Source organism: Anser cygnoides, chromosome 6 (genome assembly GCF_040182565.1).
Source record: "Anser cygnoides isolate HZ-2024a breed goose chromosome 6, Taihu_goose_T2T_genome, whole genome shotgun sequence".
Taxonomy (NCBI): Eukaryota; Metazoa; Chordata; class Aves; order Anseriformes; family Anatidae; genus Anser; species Anser cygnoides.
In genome coordinates this window covers 8,633,483-8,657,066 of record NC_089878.1, presented here as the reverse complement: position 1 = coordinate 8,657,066, position 23,584 = coordinate 8,633,483, and the positions used below count along the sequence as shown (strand labels likewise).

General features: G+C 40.8%; 1 protein-coding gene and 1 long non-coding RNA gene across 9 annotated transcripts in view; one reads left to right on the top strand and one right to left on the bottom strand.

Annotated features, from left to right (window-relative positions):
* KANSL1L (KAT8 regulatory NSL complex subunit 1 like) overlaps nt 1-23,584 on the top strand; it is a 63,152-nt gene that overhangs the window by 24,820 nt on the left and 14,748 nt on the right. For all 8 annotated transcript variants that reach the window (XM_066999303.1, XM_066999301.1, XM_066999302.1 and 5 more), the window contains 4 exons: nt 2,235-2,356; nt 7,126-7,327; nt 18,922-19,084; nt 23,157-23,267. In XM_066999303.1, coding sequence (XP_066855404.1) covers nt 2,235-2,356; nt 7,126-7,327; nt 18,922-19,084; nt 23,157-23,267 — 598 coding nt within the window. The remainder of the gene's footprint in view (nt 1-2,234; nt 2,357-7,125; nt 7,328-18,921; nt 19,085-23,156; nt 23,268-23,584) is intronic.
* Nucleotides 620-7,128, bottom strand: LOC136791068 (uncharacterized). The gene is made up of 2 exons (XR_010832278.1): nt 6,074-7,128; nt 620-5,963 (listed from the first exon to the last, which is right to left on the bottom strand). It is a non-coding gene; the product is annotated as an uncharacterized lncRNA (long non-coding RNA).

Here is a 23,584-nt window from a genome sequence, read left to right as displayed (position 1 = left end):
GTGAGCAGAGTTTTGGTTCATGGTGTTCAAAACAGTCATTTCCAAGATGAATTCCAGGAAATAAGATAGAGACTCCATCAGGGTTTTCTTTTGCTAGAAAGTGCGTAAGGAATATGGTAGGATCACATTGCCGGAGGAGATACAGGAAATTTGTTTTCTGAATGAGTTTATGGGGTTAGCGTAAAGCAAACCTAACAAAAGCAGTATGGTGCATTAGTTACCTTGCTGCTGTCCCTAAATTCTTGGTCATATGCACGTTGTTTAAATGGGGTAAAAGCAGCTTTAGATACCATGTCTGTTACTGAATCTCTGTGCCAATTTTTCTTATTTGATAGTCATACTTTCCTGTTCTTAAAATGCTTCCCTTGTTTGATGGATCTTAACCACAACAGACAGGAGCGTGGAAGTGATGAAACAGGAAATCTATATGCACAGTGCTGGCAATTGCACAAGTTAAACGAAAGAGCATTTTTAGAATGTGGTGAATGTCCCCTCTTAAGTGATTATTTGGAGAATTAAACACAATTTTCTTTTAATTAGACACTTAACAATGAGGTACTAGGACTGTGTTTGCTGGTACCAAAGCATTTACAAACAGAGGTCCAAAAACTGCGATGACTTGAAAGTAAAGGTGTTCTTTTAATGCATCTCTCAGATTACACCAGATTTCTTCCTTTTTGACCACACAAAGATTTGGGGTTCGATTTTGGTTTTGTTTTATTTTTTTTTGACTATTGGTTCTATAAATCAACCTGGACCCTGGGTTTCTTCTTGTTCACCGTGAAGAATAGCGATGCTGTAGGCTGAAGTATATCCGCACATGTTCCCACATAATTCTTCAGTCCTATGTTAGAGCATTGCTTTGTTAAAAATAAGTAATTTTACATGTGAACAAAAAAAATGAAACAAAATACAAAATGACTCAGCCTCTCTTTTTTAATACTGTTTTCAAGTTCTTTTCAAAGCTATGCAACGTTTTAAAAACATGTAATTTTTTCCTTGCAGTTTGGACGTCTGCCATTGTTGCGGTGTTTTGACATTCAGTAGAGTCTTTGCTTCTTACGGATTGAATGCTGTTGAGATTTTGAAATCAATCTGCTAAATATTTTACTGACAGCATGTTTGCTTTGTCCAGACCCTTTATAATTGACTTGCTATTTCTGTGCTTTAATATCCATCCCTGAATATTTTATTCTGACGTGAAATTTCTACCTGATTACCCAACTGCATCACTTAAACATTAACAGAAAAGACGTGACTTGTAATAAAACGGAAAATAATTTTTTCAGCCTCTTTCTACATAAATGGTAGTGCCTGAAAACGTAAGCCAAACGTATGGAGTAACCTTTAGTAATTCTTGTTTTAAGCAATCATAGTCCTGAACGATAAATCCACAAAAATTTTAGAAGTTTAAGAAAACGTACTCCATTTCAGATACATTTCATTTATGTTTAGTATGCAGCAGACAGTTTCCTCTAAGTAAACTTGTGGCTACGTTTACTGTTGGGAATAACCATTAAGGTTTGACATTTAAAACAAAAACATTGTGAAATGTTATCTGGAGTCAGTCCACAGCTGCATTGCTTTACAGGGAGTAATTCTTAGTTTTAACAAACAACCTGCATTTGTTTTGGGACAACCTTAAAAGTCTGGGATTCTGGGGGGTGGGCACTTGTTGCTAGTTTTGAGGACATCAGAAGATTTTAGCCATTCTGTCTGTAGTTAACTCTTGTAGATTTCTTTTTAACTACAGTGAGCAATGAGGAGTATTCTTTTAACAAGAAAAAATACTCTGGGTGAACAAAATGTACAATGAATAGCAGACTTTTTTTTTCCTGTTGAAATGCTTTCTGGACAGCCAGTTAGCTCTGAGCTGCAGCTGTTGTAATGTCAGCTGTAAAGTGTTCTGGTTTCTTCTACCTTTCAAAAAATGTTGGGCTAAAATACTGAAATCACTAATTTATTTTCTATATCATGTATTCAATGTCTGTGGCTGGAAGTTCAGAGTTGTTTTTTTTGTTTGTTCGTTTGTTTTTGTTCTGTATAGCTGAATATGATAATTGTGAAAGAAAAAAATAAAACCTCTTGATTATTCAACAAGAAGAAACTAAATATGTTTGTTCCATGATGTATGAGACTGGAACCCTAAGCAGGAAAACAACAAAAGCCCAGGACCTTTGTGCTGTTGAGTATGGATAAGGGTCTGACTACCTTCCATTTTTTTTATTTTCCAGAGTGCGCAACTGAGTGAAATCATCAGTAGCCTAATTGCTCCACTCAACCTGTCTCCAGCCTCTTCTTCTCTCTCATCCAAAGCTTGTAGGCACAGGCAGCTGGTCAACGGCATCTCCTTCAGGTAGGTGACAGCGTGGTAGTGTTTTGGTTGAGACCAACTGGTAAAGTGAGATAAATGGAACATATAATCCTTATGGTAACAAATTAGGAAAAGAGAACTGCTTTCTGTAAATTTCAGGAGAGACAAAGTCTTGCTTGTAAAGTTGAGTGTAGTAAGTTTCTGTTTGGTTCTTAAAGGCATCATAAAATAATGCTGTCACTGTAGTTGCACTTAAGTACTGGGTTGGAGAACGTGTCTGTGTAGTAGTGAAAGGATACAGTAAATATCATGCTACTTTTGATTATTTTAGTCTTAATATATTCAGTCAGCATGAATTCAACTTGGATTACTTGAAAACTGACAAACTAGACTTCACTAGGTTAGTAGAAATCACAAGCAATGCCAGCTGTGGCACCGCGGGTCAGGGTCTGTTTATTTGTGACAGTTTCATTAGTTTGCTCTTCTTCATTTTGAGGCCAAATTTATCTTTGCCAGCTGCTTTTTCAGGAATTTGAGAGAATATTTTTTTAGTTTGTGGTCTTCTGTTCTGGATGGATTTACTTTCCATGTATGTAGCAGCTTGAAATTAATACTGTAGACAAATGTTTCTCAGTACTATCTATACGTTGTAATAATACCATTCATTATTCATGAATTTTCTAATAAGCTAGAGGTACTAATCGGTATTATTCTCAAAACGATACTGAGATAATTATCTACAGTCCTGTCTTACAAAAGACCTAGGTATGTAGGGTATTTCTCTTGAGATATTGGTAATGTGATTTGGGGGGATGGAGGAGCTGCTGAGTTATTCACAGGTCTTGATTAAAATGAAGCGGATGAAGAAGGTGTTCCCTATCAGAGCTGGGGCCTTCCTGGCAGTGTCTACAGCAGAACCTAATTCCCTGGCTCCTAGCTCCGCGTGGGGCTGGCCACACCGTCTGTTTCTGCAGCTTTGCTGCAGAAGCTTGAGCTTCCCCCGAGGAGATTATAATGAGCAGCTTGGATGGGCAGCTTCTTTAACCACCGTCTGTTACCAAAGCGATTGAGGACTGTGCCCTAAATTTAAGGATGAAGGGGTCCCGTCATGTAGCATTCGTGTTCCTGACGTGTCAGTTGTTTACAAATAACGCAGGGAAAAATCAGAAGCTTCTGCTGAGCTTTGGAGTAGAAGTAGCCCTGAAACAGAGTTGCTATTAGAGCTGGGGCTATGGAAGAAGAGAGGAATTTATGCTCTTGGAAACCCATGTCTTGAATCAGTGATTTCCTCATGGAACAGATGAGGACGGGTTCCTGCTTTTAAAAGTGTTTTTAGATGTGTATGAAGTTGACTTCATGACGAGGAGGACTAATGGTGTAACTTCAAGTCACTTTTCTGCATTTTACTTGCCATCAGACGTTTATCAGGAACTCTCCAAAATCAGTCTTCTTTCGGCTTTGTGATCAGCACACTGGTTTGAGCAGCTCAGGGAGTGCTCGCTCTAAGGCTATTTTTTTTTTTTTGTTTTACTGATGATCTCTAACAGCCCAAAGAAGAATGGGAAGACTTGGAAGATTTTCTCAGTGCTGTAGCTCTGAACTGAGAGGCGTGTGACCTTTCTATTTATCATCTTGGAAAATCAGTTAAATTAGTTTAATTTTTCACTTCTTGTGAAGTGTTTTGAAATCTTTAAAAAAAAAAAAAAATGCAGTTCATTAAAGATGGTAATTAAGCACAGGGTAGTGGTTACCATAAGAATCCTGCAGGGAAATTTCACTGACTCTTACTTGTGGTTTTGAGTATGTTTCAGGTTTTCATTATATTTTGTTGCTGTTGTTTAGTGTGCAATTAATTCAGGGAGTTACCTACTGGAGTTAACTTAATTTATTGGCGGCTTCTCCCCTCACTCTTCCCAGAGCATTGTGACTGAGTTATGTACTTGAGAAAGTACAACAATCAAAGTCAACTGAAAAGTAGGGTGATTCGGAAGACAAAATAGAAGGGATGATAGCTATTTTTACTTAGGTAAATTGTTGAAATTAGTTGTAGGCTCCTGACTTGAAATATGTGATAGGCCATGTTTAACATAGGTCAGCATGTGAGGGGCTTTGAGGTTGGTAGTCATGGGTTTGCAGTATGGTTGGTTACTTGGGCTGTTCCCACTGGAATTGGTGGTGCATGCATGCACCTTCTGGTTGATTAAACGCGAGTAACCTTGAACTGCCATTTGTCAAGGTCTAATTCCATTAGTGGCTTCCTTTTTCCATGTAGCTTTTCTTCAGTCAGTTGAATCTGGATCCCAGTATCAGCCAGGAGCATTGTATGAAGTTAAATGTTTGTCGCAGCAGTTACTTAAGCTAGTGAAAACCACTTTCTTAGCAGGAGAAAGGAGAGAAAAAAATTCTTTAGTTGAGAACAGATAGTCCGTTCTGTGGCTTCTGGTGCGTATGCGTGTCTGTAAGGTCTTGCTCTTCACCTAGGCTACAGTGCCAGAAAAGCCACCCTGCAAGCTTTGAAAGGAGTGCTTCAGCAAATCCGTGGATTTTACATGTGGGGATAGTTCGCCTCTGTTCTTCTGTAGAATCTTGTTTTGAAAACCATCCTCAGTTAAGATCTAAATACACAGATAACTTCAGCCTTGACTGGGAAGCCTATTTGCACCAGGGGCAGGAAAACCATACTGCTGTGTATTGGAGCTGCATGCCACAGAACTGACAATTCTGCTTCCTCTGAAAATGGAGCTGAACGTTCCTGGAAGGCACAGGAGGGTAAATAGAGCAGCTGGAAATATTGCAGAGAGATTATCAAAGACCTAGGCAGACCACCAGAACAAAGGCAGGGATTGCAGAAATTGAGGAGCGAGATTTTGGAGCTTTTTGTGCTAATATTCTTGTCCAAGTTGTCTTGTACGTAACAGGGAGGTAGTGGAAGTCCAGAAATTTGTCTTGACATTGTCTGACATGAAGGGAGGTAATGAGAGAGAAATCGGGTTTTGAGAATTCTGAGAAAGTATTTTAAGGAAACTTTTGTGTGGACTTCAAATATTTAATTTCTTTCTCAAGTCTTAAAAGTTCAGCATTAGCATTGAGAATGTCATGCTTCAGTATTTTGGGCTGTTTCTTGGCACTTAACATGTCCCTCTAAATAAATTATACCCTTCTTCTTTTAATTAGCACATTTTTTCATTGAGTGCATGTTGCTTGTTGGGATGGTTTTGATATATTAAAAGGCTGGTTCAAATTCAAGCCAATCAAGCGTTATTACCACACCAGTACAACGTGGGACAGTGTTTAATCAAGCTTTCATAGCAAGTGCTTCTGTTTAATAAAATGTTCTGTTAGCAGATAGTTACTTGTCAAAAAAGATTGATAAATGGCTTCATAATAAATTCATTTTCAGATTGTATTAAGTTTTTTAATGAATCTGTATCTTGCCAGATGAAGTTCCTGAGAGAAAATAATTCTTGGTTCAGAGAAAATAATGCTTGGTGCAGATAGATGACCTGTTAGGAACCAAGGCTGAAATATCCTGTGTACTTGCACTTCTCGGGTAGTTCAGAGTTGCAGTCCAGGTCTTCAGTATCATAAAAAATAAATGCACGCTTGAGTGTTTTCCGCAGTAAGTAGTTTTCTTTGCAGGCAGGTGTTGCTACAGCAACAAAATAAATTTGGGACACGTATAAAAGAGAAGCATGTTCTTCCCGTTGAATCATTCCTACCCAAATGGAGGGTATTTTGAATTCTCACCTTGTAGCCTACCTTGTTCAGATGAGCAGGCAGGCTGCAGTTAGGTGAGAGTGATCCAGGCATGTTAAACGAAGGCAGTTGTTACTGTTCTTGGCCCTGTGCTGGCACGTGGCTTTTTTGCTCGTGTTCTGTATAATAAATATTATTATATACATTCTGTATATATACACATATATATATGTATATATACATTCTGTATATAATAAAAGTGAAAATAAAAAAATACCATATGGTTGTAATAGCCCTCGCTCAGTCCCGCACGCCACTCCAGCAGTTACTACTCTTTTCTCCAGCCAGATTAGCAGCTGTCATCTCATCTCTTTGAGCTTATGTATAAGGTAGATACTGTTTGGTGATAATGAGTGAATAGATAAACAGGCTAATGCAATTTGATTGTTCTTAGTGGCTTCACTGTAATAATTCTTAAAGGAAGTGTCAAATACCTTTCCCAAGCAAGGCAGTTCCCATCATTTCCCTGAAAGTGAGGTTTAATGGCCTTGTGTTGGACAAACTAAACGTGCAGAATTCCTGATTCTGATACAAAAGTTTCACAGTGAGTTGCAGCCCCTACAGGAATGGACTCTGGTTTGTAAGACATTAGTAAAGCTTCAGTCCTTGAGCAAAACTACACAAGCTGAAAGTATTCTGGCAGGACTCTAGGTCTTCTTTATGTTAGCACGACTGTTGCTTTGAGTGGAATGTAAGTTTATAGGGAATTATTAATTGTAATTTAACGTTCATAGGTATTAGAAGTGTCGGAGAGAGTTCTTGATTTGGAAAACCCAAGAACTGTTACATGCTCAAAATCTTAACTTTATTTCAACATTGGCTTCTGCGACCAGAAAAGTGAGCAAGAATGATAAACTTCCTTTTGTAACGTAACACAGAATTAATCAAAGAGCAAACAAAGCACGTACATGGTTTCCTGAAACAGTAAACTAAAATACTTCAGTATGTCTTAAAATTAGATGGCTAATGCTAATCAGAGCTTGAAATCTTGGCCTGTGTACATGGAGTGTATTTAACTTTATGGTTTTCCTCCCTTATTAATTATGAAATTGCAGAGCTTCAGACAACAGAGAAGTATCCTCTTCGAGCAGCTGGTTGCTTGATCATCAGCACATCAAGAAAAGAAGAAGAGACAGGACAAGACTAAGATCTCTCTCTGTGACCAATGTCAGCACATCTGCCCGAACGAGGCCACTACACAGCTTCCAGAAGAGAAAACTCTACAGAATGCACGGTGCCTGCTACTGGAATCAGCAGGTAGGCCCTTGCCTCTCTCTCCAGGAGACAAAACCAAAGAATCCGACTGCTAGAGTCAGTGTGTGTCTGTCTGGTATGTCAGAAGCATAGTGCATGCTGTGTTGGTTATTTGTTAAGTTTGGGGAGCATATAGCGTGTGTGGTGGGAGTACTTGCTGTGTCAGCAGGAGCTCAGAGTTAATGAGTCGAACATAAAAATTAAAGATCTTGCAGAATCCTGCTTTTCAAACCAGTTTGTTGCATGGCTATCTGTAAAGTCTTTGTACAGTCTAAGGACAGCTCAAGAGCTTCCTTGGGAGGCTTGACTGCTGAGGAAGCATGCTATGGTGTAAATCAGCTGCCTGCTTGTTTTCAGAGTATTTGTTTTAACTACAAGAAAGTTTACACAGCTGGTGGCACATTATTTTCTAGGAAATTAAATTGCAATATCTTAATCTCGTTTCCGTTTTTACTGTTCTTGATTAGCTACATCGCCTCTTTCATGACTTTTTATGACTGCTTTAAAACTCCTAAAATTTTCTACATTACAAAGAAATTAATACTTTAAAATGGGGAAAAAAATGTGTAGTGCAAGACAAGGCATATCTGTTCACAGCTGATATTAATAGCATATTGCTGTTAGGAATGTATAATGAATTTAGCTGTGGCACTTAAAGCAACAGTAGCTAATTTGGGAGCAGAGACAGTATGAACTCATTCTTTAGAGCAGTGTTAGTCCCAAGTGATTTTAATTTCTTGGTTACTTTGCCTTTTAGAAACAGCATTACAGTGACAGAAATCTCTATGTCTCCTGTTAACAATCTAGAAAATACAAAGTGTACCAATGGTCTGGGGGGAGAAATTTTCCCCGCAAGGATGTTCTGTGTGAGTGTGCTGATTCAGCATGCTCTGCAAAATTGCAGTAAGTGTCCTAGTTTTAGATAAAGACGAGCAGAAAGCAAGAATTTTGTCGAAAAGCTGTCTGGTTTCTTATTAGCTTGACTTCTCAGCTTCCTGGCCGTGGGGCATAAAGACTTGGCAGTCTGCCTGGAGGGTTGATGGTGGGGGTTACAGTTTGGGAGCTATAGCTCCTAGTCTCTTAGGCATCTCCTCTTGCATTAGCCAAGGAGACTGTTGCTGACCTGGGCTTGTTTCCCATTCAGTCCAGTCCGTGTCCTGTTAAAGAGCTTAGAGGCCTCGATCCCAGGCTGAGGCCTGACCAGTGCTTCTTGTTGCTCTTCAGCAGGAGACTCCAGGACCTTCCCTTCTCCTTAAACATGCTGGGTTTCCGTTCCAGATGCAGCTTCTAAATAGCAAGCTCTTTTGGAAGCCTGCATCCTGCAGGTTCAAAAATCTCAAATACACACCTAGGCATGCAGGCAGAAGTTTCTACAATTGCCGCTTATGTGTCTCTGTCTTTTCAAAGCTGGTCTAGAGCAACTACAGTCCAGAAAATAGCAGTAGAAGCTTGTGAATAGAAACTTCATTTCTGCAGACCAGCAGTGGGAGCACAAAGCAGTTTATGTCTTTATCTTCAACCAGCTGGAGAGCCGAGCTGCTTTGGGTGCTCAGTAGTTTACCTAGACTGTAATCAGCAGGCATGTTTTATGTTATCAGTTAAGGCTTCAAATTTTGGAGCTGGGTAACTGTGTGTCTGCTCCATGCTCTTTACATTTCTAGTGCTGGTGGTCTAAACCATCTCATGTCTCTATACTGAAAGCACAGAGATGGCCAAAGATGGTGTGGTAAAGACCTGTGCAGGGAATGCTGTGTCAGAGAGGCCTTCCAGAGCTCGATGAACGTAATCTCTTGCTGCCTTCCTTTTAAAAAATGACCACTCCCACTCTCCCTCTAAAAAAAACTAAGCATTCCCATTCTTCCCACAGAGGAGCCTTTAGCATTAGTGAAATGGAAGCAAAAATGTCCTCCATGTTAAAGGAATTCCAGTCTAAATTCCTGTAATTTTAAGGCATATGAAGTGTTTTTATATTTCTTCTGCAGTGATGCGATCCCAGATCAAATTGGTTTGGAATCTCTAGGCTGCTTTCCAAATACCTAAAACACAGTCTTATCATTGTTGAGTTTTAGTAATGGACCTCGTGGGTGAAGGGGAGAGATCTGTTCATTTGCATCTCTTGCCTAGTGATCTCTTTATTGACTCTGAATCTCAGCATCTTCAGGGTGTTTGAAGGCCACATAACTTGGATGCCACTGATAGCTGCTGGAAACGTGTGCACCAAGACTGCAGGTCAAATGTATCTTCTACTTTATGATCAGGTGCTTGCTTGGAAGGGTTTGTAAAATCATTGCTAGCCTTAGCCAGCTTGTGATGGTTGACTTTATGTGTTGTGATGATGAGTTAATGCTTACCGCAGCTCTCAGCACAGAAATCTGTGGTTATGCTGTGCTTTCTACCTGGGGAGTTAACCAAGGGGCTGCATGGAGAGCTGTGTTATGTGCTACAGAGGGATTCCGCTCATGTTCCTGGAGAAAATAAGAGGTGGTGGCAGCAATCAAGCTGTCAGCTTCAGACTTGATGCAAGTGCCAAACTCAATTAAAGTTTTCAAAATTGAGGTAAAGATTTAACAGAGGTGCATACAGTGTTGGTTAAAAACAGAGATCCTGCTGGGGAAGTAAGTGATAAAATTGAAGTAGACAATTTCAGCATGTTCTGACAATCAAACCTGAATGCTTATCAAGTCTTAGAGTTAAGAGCCATCAACAGTGTACAGTTTCATTCAAGAAGTTTGATTCTAACAGGCACTGGCACTGTCTGACTCGTGCACTCGCTACACTTGGTCACCCAGCTGTTGATGAGATTGCTCAGCTTGAAATGGAAGAACACTGGATATCAGCCCAGGCTGAGCTGTAGATTAGGCAGATGTCTAAGGGTAAGGCTGCAAAATGTGGAGTGGCCTCTGGGACTGATACCTATTTTTCTTAGAAAATGCATTTATTTTCCAATTAGTAATCCAGCAAATTTCCTCTGGCCTTTCATAGAAAAATTAGTTATTCCTTAGCAACATGGAAAACAGTTGGATTTTTAATGTAATGTTACTGTGCTGCCTCTGGCAGGTGATTCCCCCTCATTTCTTTGAGTTTTAAATATTTTTATAGCCCATGGTACCATGGTTTGTGAGGATCCCCCTTTCTTTAGGGACATTGGCCTGAAAGCAAGCTGCAGCTAGAGTAGACTTGCTGCTACCTCCCTGCAGCAGCGGTGGAGTTAACAGAGAGCAGCTTGCCAAAGTCTGAAGGAGAAGATTGGATCTTCTGAAAGCTGCAGCTCCTCTGCCAGCTTCTGGTTCACACAGCCAGCGAGTGCTTGGCGGTGCGGATGGACGATGCAATCTGAGCAAATGAGGACTACTAGAGGAATCACAGCAAATGCAGACTTCCCGTGTGTAGGATGTAAGAAATGCTGGCATAGCTTTGAGGAATGTGTTTTTTCAGGAGGGCAGATGACCGACTATATGCCCTTTTGTTTATTGAATGGCATTCAGAGCGTTGTCCTTCACATCTCTTCAAATTCTTTTGGGAAGCTTGTTTTCCCCGTGCAGCCCCCAACATCCATGTTAGGAAAAGGAAAGTATGAAACTGTGAGCTGCTATCCCATCTGCCAGTTCATAAGGTCACTGGGAAGAGAGCCACATTTTTTCTCTATCTACTGCCATGCTGCATACATTTGCAATGCTGTCAAAAGTTTGAGTCCTCAGTGACCTAGTAGCCTCCCAGTGCTTACTGAGAGATGCCCTGCATTGTCCTCTGCTTTGCTGTATTTCTCTTCTGAAGAAGAGTATACCTTGCCCTACTCCAGTATTTTAGGTAATGGTTATACTGTCTACAAGAAAGCAAAGAACTCATGCAAGAAGCAGTGCAAAACTAGATGAATCCTTGAAATTGCCCTGGGAGTGCAAAAGACCTGCCAGATGAACAAGATAGCTAGGCTGCAGTGGGATAAATAAAACAGGATGTGGGGTGTTTGCCTTATCTGTCACCATCCAGTATCCTCAGGAACTTAAAACATCCTTTGGGGCCAGATTCGCTTGTCCACTAATTCAGAATGAGTAAGTACCCCAGACGATCTGCTTGTCATCTTTTGGCTGTGGAATCTGTTTTGCATCTCTCTTCTTTCTTCATCTAAACATCTCAGTAAGAACTTAGGCCATCTCTGGGTTGCGAGTCAGTGCACAAGCCACTCAGAACAACCCCCTTGCACAGTGAACCCTGGAACTACGGTTTGTTTTGGAGTAGAGGACGTGATTGTAGTGATGATTTCTTCAGCCTGAGTTTTCAATGAGTGTTAAGAACTTGCATGCGGGGTAAAACTATGAAGCAGCTGCAGGCATGCTCTAGTAGGAGGGACACATGCTCCTGGACGGGGGCTGGAGTCCTGAGATGGCTTCATTTGAAGCACTGAGCTGCAATTGAATCTTTTCCTGGTGTTTGTGGCATTTATAACTTTATATTTATAACATTTCCACACGCACCCACTGTGGATTCTCTAATGTCTGGGTGCTCCCACAAATATTTTTTCTGCAGCAGGGACCTGGAGTATCTCTGGCTACTTTTTGCCTAAACTTGGAGGAACTGAATTTATCTTTGAGATTTCAAAAGCTCTATAAAATTTATTTAATAGCGGCCAACAAGTGTTACTACTACTCTGGTAGTCTCAGCGAGGTCTTTGCTTAGCTCACATGTCCTGGTGTTTACTAGAATGTATTTCATCTGTGTGCCTTGTTGCAGGGTTTGTGTTTCGCTGTTGTTTTTTTGTTGTAACAAGGAATTTGTTTTGCCCAGGTCATTTTGTTAGTTTTTCGTGTCATTAGCTAGGATGTTACATTAGTTTCACATCTTTTGGTTAAGTGTTGCTTCACCAAGAGGTGTCACTGGGGCTAGGTAGTTAAAACATACAGGGGTGCCTAAAGGTAATAGGCCAAAGAGGAGTGAGATCTGCCTACTATCAAATTTGGTCCTCTCAAGTTTTTGCGGGGTTCTGGAGCATGGTGGTTTTTTTTTTTTTTTTTTTTTTTTAATCAGAAAATTCTCATTGTATTCTGTATCTCCACCTGCTGGAGGAAGGCATGGTTGTGTGGACTGAGGCACATGTGGGGAAAACTGCAATTTAAATTTGCAGAGGTGCCAACACCTTCAAAGTCAGGAGCTGAGGTGCAAAAGCTTGCATTTTAGATGCGAGGAGCAAACAATTGGTATAATGTTGCCATCTCTTGCGGTTGAGTATTGCTATGTTTTTCTCTTCAGTCTCAATCCGGAGTTCAGTGAGAGCATAAGAATATCTGCTTTCATTTAGTGGTTTAAAAAAATATTCCTGCTAGTCTCAAAAGATAAAAATAAAAAAGTGAGTGCTTATTCAGAAGGCTCAAAATCGGGGGAAAAAAAAGATATTTGGGTTTCATGTTTTAATCTGCTTCTCACACCAGTTCTATGATTTTTGCATCCCATTGCTTTCCCAGTGCATGCTTAGTGCTAGTGATACTTTTTGTAGATGTCACTTGATAAATGCATAAGGATCTGTGACCAAGTCTTGTTAGTATATGTATTTTATATCTATGTATAATCTGTATGATACCTAGCATGCAGAGCCTTTCCCTTAATTGCTGAGCACGTGCTATCTACAAGTGGTCTGTAGCTAGCACCAAAAATCACAGGAAGGGAGAATATGGGACAGGGCATGTGTGCGGGCAGGCAGCTCCCCAGGGTACTGCACATACTGTGGAAGCTGGACCCTCTTTTCTGCCAGGTGTACGCCTGTCTGGGGATGAGAGTTTTATCAACTTGCTTCTTAGAATACCATCCCATTTCCCCTGCCAGATTGTCCCATGTCGTGGTTTATTTGCTTTTAAGGAGATTGAGGAGATACAGGTGAGTTCTTTGTGGCTGTTATCAGTTGACGGTTTCTCTAGCTCACTCAGTCTGCAAATGATGGAAAAAAAAAAGGCACTGATAGTAACTAACGTATCATTCAGTAGCCAGCCAGCAATTCTGCCCTGAGGCAGAGAAGCAGCCATTTCCCCATAGTTGCACTGAAGAAGCCTACTGGTTGTCGTTCCCCTCGGTGTGTCGCTAGGTGTTGGCTCCACCACCTGCTTCTGCATAGCTCACTGGCACCGCTGGATTCTCAAGCTGTGAGTACAAGGAGTGGTGCTGTCTTGCCAAGTCTCCTGCAAACTGTTTTCAAGAAGAGGATGCATCCGGCTTTAGTGAAAGTGGTGGAGTGCCTCTGTGGATGTGTCAGTCTTCTGGTCTCGGAGGAGAATCCATTGGTTCTGGTTTACCAAGTTTGTAAGTGAAAGTAATAGCTGATAAAGTTACTGTTTTAACTCTGGAAGCTTTAAAAAGAAACTCTCCTATATGTAAAATCAGGAGAGAAAAAAAAACTCATCTGGAAAAAAAAAGTATTTCTATGCATTCAACTATTCTGAATGTATGATAAGACTTATCTATTGGGGAGGAAGGAAGGGAGAACACCTTTTGCTTTGTAATGCTGTGATATGAGTAGAACTAAATCCCTCTTGGTAAGGTTTATGTTAAGCCAGTCAATCTGTAAATTCGCTTTTCTAGAACAAAAAACTCGAAGTGTTCTTTTCACAGTGTTGCAACTTTAGCTTACTAAAATGAGTGTTCTACTGATTACATCTACTCTTAATGTCTATATGGCATTTTTACAAAACATATCTACATGGGTTAAAATATCTTTCCTTCTTTGGATTTATGTGATTGGTCAAAGATTGATCACTAACCTTGAATTTTTTCAATTGATTTGCTTCTTCAACAAAAGGGTTTTGTTTCAGAATGTTGAAGACAGCATACGTGTCCACAGAGCAGATGGAAATCCATCTCCCATTGGCTTAAAACTGGATTAAGGAAACCAAACTACATTTGTACTTGTGAGAGGTGGGTGGTCTGTGAGAAAGGTACAAGCTACCAGTTCTTTTATGACACTGACCAAAGATCTGAATTTGAGACGGGCTGGATGCTGAGTAAGTTGTCGCTAGGCTTTATGAAAGTCAGTTTCTTTCAGTTCTCTCCCTGGAAAAACTAACCTCTGCCACAGGCTCTGCCTTACTGACAGCTTCAGCGGGGCCAGAGGCAGACTGCCTGTTGTACATCCTAGGGCAGCTCTCTCTGCTGCACCTGCTGCACCTATGTATAGATGGCAGGCAAGTGCGTGGGAAAGGTCATCTATAGAAACCGGAGCTGGCGGGGAGGCTCTGCAACGCAGCGTGCATCTCTGGCACCATCTGTTAGGCACCTTCCCATGTAGGGCTGTCTGAGATGCTTCGCCCATCTTCCCCCCGCACCACAAGTTGGTAAGGGAGGAGGTCTTTGGGGCTTTCAGAGTTACCTTTCACTATCCCCATGTTGTGTGTTTCCTAAAGGTATTCTGTTGTTAAGCTCTCTCTAGGGAGCCCCAGAGGGTTAGCATGTGAATTAAGAAATGTCATTTAAGTGCATGTTCTGCCAGAGGGACACACTTCTGCTCAGAGCAGTTCGTTGTGTGTGGAAGAGGGAGGCCGTGGAGAAGTGGACTGGCCTCTAAGGTGGGTGCTAAAGCACAGAAGCAAGTGGGTAACACGGTGCTCTGTTGGTTTGAGCTACACGTAGCACTGCTAGAGGATTAAAAGTGAGCAGTGTGTTTGTTCAGAGAGGGGGCATCAGCCATCCATACGGTGGTTCTCTCCTGTCCCACAGGTAAGCCTCTGCAATGCAGTTGGCTGCTCTTTTACTGAAGAGCAGCCTTTAATATTTATGGAGGTAGCTCTTCTTTGATATTGCTGTAAAGTTCTGTGTGTGTGTGGGGAGAATAAATACTTTTTCAGGCTTATAAGAGTAATCAGAAGCAGACGTGACAGGTATTCAGCAGAGTGTATTCGAGCTGACTTAATTAACTTAGTGGATTCATACACATTGGTGTAATTGAACCGGGGCTCCCTTGTACTGTTACACTTATACCATTTTTGGAAACGTGCCTGAGTTTCAGTAATCAGTAGCTGAAACCATGAGGCGAGTATTCAGAAGTCTCAACTGGGAGCACAAAACATTTTTCTTTTCAGTTGTGGCACACTTCACAAACTTTTTTCTCACTGCAGGGCGATGGTCGGCTGGCACTGCTCAGCTTTCTGATCTTTCTAGAATAATGGCATGACCCCATCGTGCTTTGGCTAATGCATCAATTTATCACAAGCAAGTGCAAAAACTGTTTTGAATATCAAAATTAATTGCTCACTGCATTGTCTGTGACCCAGTAAGACAGTACTAAGAAAAAAAAAGTCCAAGAAGATTAAAATTCATAATATTATGGAAAATTAGATTCTGTTGGTGATACCACTCCTTAGGAAGTTTAAAACAGAGCTGCTCTTTTAGCTTAGGATTTAAAGGTCACACACTTCTGATTTCCTCATAAGTACAGCATGTTTTCTTCTCCATAATAGAATAAACCAAATGTAATGCTATTCTTCATATCTACTTACACTCAGGAAGCATGAGGTTTTGTATTGCAGTGCTGAAGAAAAATGTTTCAGTAGATGCGTAAGGTATTGTATATCAGGAGAAAAATGATACGGGTTGAGTAATATCTTTCTTGCCTTCTGAAGGGAAGGTTGGCATTGTAGCCAGGCTTGTAGACACCTGTCTTCTGAGAGTTCAGTGCCTCTGTTTTCATAAAACCACTTGTCTTTGCTGTGGCTGAGTGTCTGTGTTAGTGGGGTTGTTTTGTTGAGTTGTTTTTGGTGGTTGGTGGGGTGTTTTTTTGGTTGGTTGGTTTGGGGTTTCTTTTTTTGATGTATTGCAAAATCAGTAACTAACGGCTGTAAAAGTCAAGCTGTAGACTCTGATGCTGAATTGGAAGGGGGGAGAGTTTTGTTCTCCAATAACGAGTTCTTCAGTTTTATTTCATTAAGGTTGAAGCGCTTTCTTTGAGCAGCATGCTTCCATTCCAGAATGAAGGGCTTCAGAAATTGTTTCATCAAGACTTGATTAAATCAACATTCCTGACAAACATCGTGATTTCACTAATTCAGCATTTTCCAGTGGAAAACTACTGCATTAGAAATTTAAACCAGATCTAGTAACTAGGATGGCAGACACTGCCAGGCCTTTTTTTTAAAGCTTTTTTCTAGTAATTTCAGAGGGTTTAACTAAAATTGCTCGTTACTATATAAGTCCTTATTTTCTTTTGAATTATGGACTGACTTAATGAAAGATGGAATTATTTAGGTGTCGATGCCAGAGCATTGAAGGAAATAATGCACAAACTCAGGCATAAGCATTGGAAACTCCAACCACAGACAAGATGAGGAAAAGAATTGGTCACTTACCAATGTTGGCAATTTGATTTCATTACTATTTCAAAATAGACTGTGGAGGTTATTTGACCATTTTATGCATGTTTTTCAGCAGGCTTAGCTTTAAGCTGTATTGTAAACGTGTTTGCAAATGAAGTGCATTAAAGCAAGTCAGGACTAAGGGACTGGCTGTCAGCATGTGTTGGTCTTATCTATGTCTTTTCTAGGTAATTTTACTGATTACCATTTGGGGATTTATTTTTTAAAAAATTATTTACTGTGGATTCATTTCTGAAAAAAACGAGGCAGAGTGAGTGCAGTAGCAATTTAACTAGTGGACATTCAGGAAACTGGTTCATTTCTGAAAAATATCTCTGGAAACAGCTTTTTGTGTAATTTTGAAAGCAAAATTTTGAAATTGCATTGAAGGCAAAAGCTCTTCAGGCTTTAGCTTAATGGTCCATATAATGGGAGACATTAAGTTTGCTTTACAACTTACTGCTTGCTATATATTGGCTTCTATGCCAGCACTTCGTGGATATTTAAAGTTTAACAGAAGAAGCATGCCATATGTCTGCCACAGGAAATGACAGACAGTGTTTTGAAGGAGTCCTGGGCTGGAGAAGAATTGTTTCCAAAGTAAGCCAAAAGTGCTTCTGCATAAACGTGTGTATGGAGATCACAGTGGCCTAGGGACTGTTAAAGTTTTCGTTTGTGAAAACTGGGAAATAAAACAAACAGCCCTCACTACCAAGGGGTCTCCTCTGCTCCAACATCCTAACAGGCAGCTTACATGATTTTAAGAGATCCTGCAGTTTGTTGATGGCGAAAAGAAGAAATGGAAAGGGGAATTTTTCATGGGATATTTTCAGGCTTAGCATGGGTTGCAAAACCTGATGCCACCTGACAGAAGTACTGATTTCAGCAAGGGGAGGGATTGTTTCTGTGGTGGATACAAGCACTGCATCGCTAACAGATGAGTGATGCTGCTAGAATACAGCCTGGAGTACCCCAGGCAGAAGGAGGCAGCTAAAGAGATTTCTTTAAGCAGAAGTACTTAGAAATACAAGCGATTGTCTTTCCTCTGATGCAGCTGCTAGATGTTTTCCTCTTATTCCATAAAAAGTCCTAAGAAAATCAAGACAACCACTGTTAAATCCATTCTTACAGTTTATTAAGTTGAAATCCTTTTCCAGGAGATGATAGATGTGGCTGTTTGCACGGTGTTAGGCTGAGAACCTCGAAGTACCTCAGTTGTCCCCGTTTTAGGATTCTGCAGCATTTGGCAAAGTAACAAAAACCTCATTTTCTGCATAGCAATGGAAGCCCTTAATGTCAGTACCTTTGGGGTTGCTACCGCTAGTATCCAGAAAGGCTGAAAGTGGCATCAGCAGCACTATTTCCCTGTAGTGGTTTTGTAGCATATTCTGAAGCATGGACTTGAGTTGCTTCTTACTTAGTAGTACCTTGTACAACTCTTCCCTTCTGTCTTTGAGAGCTCAGCATATTGCGTGCACCTCCTACTTATTTCTGCCCATTTTCACCCTGCGTTTTGCCTTACTGTCTTGCTACTTTGCACCCACCAGTTCTGTGCAACCCATCATTTAACTCGCTGTGCTCTAACAAGCCTTGCAAAGAAGCAGCTAAATTGATCTTTCTCAGCTCTCTTCCTAGTAGTAACTCCTCTTCCTACCTATTAATGAATTGTTAGTGCATCCCTCTCCTGCATTTATTGTTCTATATCTTCTTTTGTTTCTGTTGCTTATCTGACATTTAAGTTATAACAAGACAAGGGCTTTGCCCTCTTGCTTTGTGTAAATATGCTGCGTGCACAAAATATTTAATGTTAATTTAATGTTGTATCTTGCATTAAAATGTACAAGCTGTCTAGAGATGTAGTTACTAAGAATGATACTAAAGGGATAAATTGAGGAGACCCCTGTGCATAGTTCTGTGTTAGTATTGTTTGTGCATCCATGTTGTGCCTATTGTGCTGGAATGGCATTGTAAGCGGTGGTGGTTGGTCACAGAACATATCAGAATAATGATTGGAAACAGCTATGTTTTGCTCTGGAAACCCTGACAACTGTTTCCTGGTCCTAATTAAAGGGTATTTTTATATTGTTTGTATTGTGCACCGTAGTTCATAAGAAGTGGGGTTAGTCATGTTTAGACTAACTAAGTTTGTAGGAATATTTTTTCCATTCACACATCAAGGAGTCACTCTTAAGTTTTTTTCTTTTCTTCTGGTCCAGTTTGAGAGAAGTGAGTAAAGGAGAAGTTAACCTTTCTTTCTGTGCATCCATGCAGACTTCGCCATCTAGAGATGCCCCCTGTCTGTACAAAACTCAGTTACCATGCATGGTGCCAGCCTCAGCGTTGATCAGCCGTGAGTACAGAACAGAATCTAGAATACTGGATTATGTGCAAGAGCTGGACTCTTCCTTCCATCCCGTCTTATCATTCCCTTCAGGTAAGTACCTCAAACCCCATGCCTCTAACAGGGTTGGGCTTGTGAAAGCTGTAGAGCTTGTGGACTACTTTTCCTTACGAGTGATTTTTTTTAGAATTTAGTTTTCTTACAGAAAACTTCACGCTGGCAGAACAGGAGTTTAGACTAAATGAAAGCCTTAGCTTCATCCTGACATATGAAAAACACACTGTCTAGATGTCCCATGCCAGTAACACAGTTGCAATTCAGAAAGACTGACCCAGGAAAAATACGGGGATAATCAGTGGCTTGTTTCACAGCATGGCTGATAAGTCAGTGCTAGTCACTTCAGTGATGCTTTTGCCCACGCACTGCTCCATCTTGGTTCTCTCGTTTTCATGAGCCACTTTCAGTTCAGGCCCTTTGCACTAGGCAAGAAAGCTTTTTTTTTTTTTTTTTTCCAGTTTTTGTAATCGTTCTTGTAATAGCCTTTTTGGTGATCTTGTTTAAACCATATTTATGGTTTCTGTCATCTGATTCTTTAAATTTTTGAACAATAATGCAGATGTTTCTGACTCTTCTTGGCCCTGAAACTAGTGCAGGTGCAACTTGGCAGCACTTAGGGCTTCAAAATTGCACATTAAGCGCTGCTGTCTGCAGGAAGGATTTGTACTGTTAGATTTTTTTGATGTTTTTGAGATATTTGTTGACCAGTACAGCAATACTGCTGTTCTGGGTGTTGTCTTTGCCACAAAATAAACCTGAACGTGAGGCTTGGACTTCGATGGAACTGTGTGAGCCTTTAATCACACCCCCTGGCTTCCCAGAATGACAGAGCTTATGCTTCATCCTGCCACTGGGAAGTCAGGGATTAAAGGAAGTGTTGGGTTTGGTGAACGCATCGCTGGCCAGTGGAGAAGAGCTGGGTGTGGATATGGAACCCTGAGGAGGTCTCAGCTCCTGCAAGTTTACATCCCACGTGTGGGATACAGAGGAGATTACCTCGAGGAGCAGACGGGGAAGAAAACACTCCAGGAGTGCAACAGCAAAAATCCCAATCAGCAGTATTCCTCTGGGGAGAGGAGAGAGAAGCAAAGCACCTCTTAAATCTTTGTTCTTTCCAGAGCCTTTCCCTCACTTAGCCCGTGTCTCTGGCTGCCCAGCTGGACAGGAGCCAGGGGGATAGGCAGTTCCCAAATCCCTACAGAGGAGAGCTGTCCCCACACGCTGCTGCTTGGGTGGCTGCCAGTGTGTCTAACTCATCAGATTGTTTCCTTGCTTCCGCTTCTGTGCGAGCTTCACTGTACTACAGTGTATATGTTTTGGGTGGCTTTTTTCAGTGTTTCTTAAGACATCTGTTCAAGGATAGTCATTTAAGGCTATGCCCCTTGCTTTCATTTTTGCCTTAATCTCAAGGGAGACTAGGAAGTTCGACAAGAATGTTGGAAATCTCTTTTCTTAGAAAAGACGGCTCTAATCGTCATGAAAATGAAAGAGTCTGAAAGGCTTTTGATTGCCTTGTGGCTGCTGTTGGTCACTTTGCCAGGAGGGAGGAAGAAAAATGTTATTTTAGTTTCATTCTGATACCAAGGACATCTTTCTTTTGAGGAATATTTATTCTCTCTTCCAGGAACCTTAGCCTTGCTAATAATAGATGAGACAGGAAGAGCACTATGCTACTATCTCCTGCTCAGATGCAGTCCTTGCTTTTGAGGACTGTGCTGTGCACTCCACTGTTTCTCCCTCCTCACGAGGACTGCTAGTCTTTTTGTCATTTTATTTTATATGAACAAATTATGAAGAAGTGCATGATAGAAATTTTCCAGTTTGGTCAGGTAGTCTGATTCACTTTTATCTTTTGTTTGCAGCTTCCTTTGTTATCTCTTTCCAGAGGGACAACTTCTCTTAAAATACCACTTGTGGCGTGCCCACATCTTTTATCATCCTCTTTTGAACAAGGAAAATTTGTCAGCAGAGTAGAAGAAAAGATTTTTTTTGTTTGTTTGTTTTTTAAATTTCCTCTGTGTGTTAGAAAATATTATTGGTATTTGTCTTATTTCAAAACTCTGTGAATTAGATTCTTCAGTGTGTGAGGGGGGATTCAGATTGAATATTCAGATGTTGTTCTCTGTTGTATTTTTTTTATTATTTTTTACTTCCAAAGAAGAATCATAATTTGCAGACAATTTAATCGTATAGTGCAATTGGACTGGCTCACAGCGTACTTGCGTCTGGAAGTATAATGCTCGTTACAGATCTAAGTCCTGCCCTTAAATATTTCCATATTATTACCAAGGGTCTTTACCAAAAATATGTGAGTGGTTGCATTATACCTTGAGCATAGAAGTGCCTTTTCAAACTTGCACCTTGACAGCTGGAAAATTGTAGTTTGCTTCTGATGTTTGGGTCTGGTATTTGTGCATCTAGCTTGTGGATAATCTGGGACAAATACTCCTGCCCTTTTAATTAAGGCACAGGAGTGCATAATAACCTCTGAAACATCAAGGTGGTTCCCCAGGAAAAAAAAAAAGGCAGGAGAAGCATTTGTTGTTGTTGTTTGCATAAATGTCATGACCAATAAACCTTTCAGACCTTATCTATGCTTTACTCAGAGGTAGAATAAAAAGCATGCTAAAAAGCTTTTGCAGGTCACCTTTAGTCTTGTGACAAAATACCTGCTTAGATCAGTATCAAATTGAAATAATTTGTCATTTTTAGTTAGCAAAATATGTTGAAAGCTTCTGTCCTGGCAAGTCCTCAAGGCTAAGATTGTATGTAAATAAAAATACTTCAGCGCCCACCCTGTGGCCCTGTGTTCAGCCCTCTTCTCATTCTGAATGTAATGGTTGTCAAGCGTGCTGCTTACGATGACATATTTCTTTCTACTTAATTTCTTTCATTTAATTTTGTTTCCGGAAAGGCTTTTCAAACAGAGACCAATTTTTCTTAAGCCTTCCTGTCCTAACAACAGTGGCTGAATTCCTTACCACTTGAGATGTTTTGCAGACTAATTCTTGGTTAGAGCTCCCTCGGGAAATGAATTGCATTTCCCTGCTGTAGCCTTTGCCAGGGAGAGAAAGAAGGAATGTACCTTGAAATTACCTCTAGGCTCCCAGCAGTAGTAATTTTCAAAAGCGTTAATTACTTGTACCCAGAAGGATGAACTGAAGGCTTTTCAGATTACAGGGGAAGTGCACTGTGTGCTCTCCACCGTGCTGGGTTTTGCGCAGGAGTTAGTCAAGAGGGGAAGACCCCGGTCCTGCTCCCACCATACCCTCCAGAGCTTGTTTTCAGTCATGGGGTCGCTGCAGGTACAGACATAGTTTATTCCAGAGTAAGACAATCCTGCACTTTCTTACTTTGGCTTTGAAGACTAAAAAAATGCTGTTAATCTACAAAGTGCCTACACTGAGATTTGTTGAGGAGCATCACTTAGGTTTGAGTCCTACTTTGATCTTAGTTGTCTTGTCAGCCCTTAGAGCTCATAGTGGTAGAGAGCTTGGAACCACTTCAGCATACTGCCTTGGTCAGCACATGTGGCTGCATAGCTTCACAGCTAAAAATGGATTTGTTTTTACCCTGGCATAGCTCTCACTTTCCAGTAGCAGAAAGAAAGGTACCTTCAGTTCTTACCTCCCTGAAATTACAGGACATTATCTTGTGTAGTACTTGTCTTGGAGAACAGATAGAAAAGGCTACGGATCTTCGCCTGCAGTGCAGGATGCCACACGTGCAATAACTGTCTTGCTGAGAATTACCTTGCCTCAAGTTTTTTACTTATGTATGCAAAACTCACACCTCTGAAGTGTCTGGTTGGGCTTTTTTTGATCGTTGTCATCAGATTTTCCTTTTGCCAGTCTCAGGTGCTTCCCTATATTGTGTCCAGCTTGACCGTGTCAAGATACTGCACCCATGTAGCAGTTAGTCCTCATGGCATTGATGTTCTGTATGAGCTGAAGGACTCAAAGCAGTATTGCTCATAGATTATATTACGTAGCATTGTGTAAATCCACTCCCAGACCTTCAGTGATGATGCACAATTCATTATGTCATAGGTTGCCATCTTCCCAATACAGACTCCATTCACTTTGTGGTTTTTTTTTTTCTCCGTCAGATATTCCTCTTCACATATACTTTGAAACATTATTAAGGAAGGATGACATCAAAGGAGAACCTGTTGATGCCGCATCTCTGGGAGTGGAGTTTAAAATATCTCCAGATAATGGTATGTAAGGCAAGACATTTTAATATTTCCACGACTGTTTTTCATTAGTTCGCCCTGAAAATGTTCCATGTGTAAACTTACCACAAAGCAGGTTATCAGAGAAGGTAACAGGCTAGGGATGTAGGTGGAAGAGGAATCTCTTCACCAAACACAGTGTCAGGTACTCTGCTGTTACACTGAAGCAATCCATTCAGAGCTGCAGGATGGCACCAGTACAAGTGCAGGGAGTTTGGACCATGAGGTCTCTGCAAATGCAGGTGCCTGACTGCAGTATTCCCTACTACCTGGATTCCTATCAGAAGTCTTTTTTTTTTCTA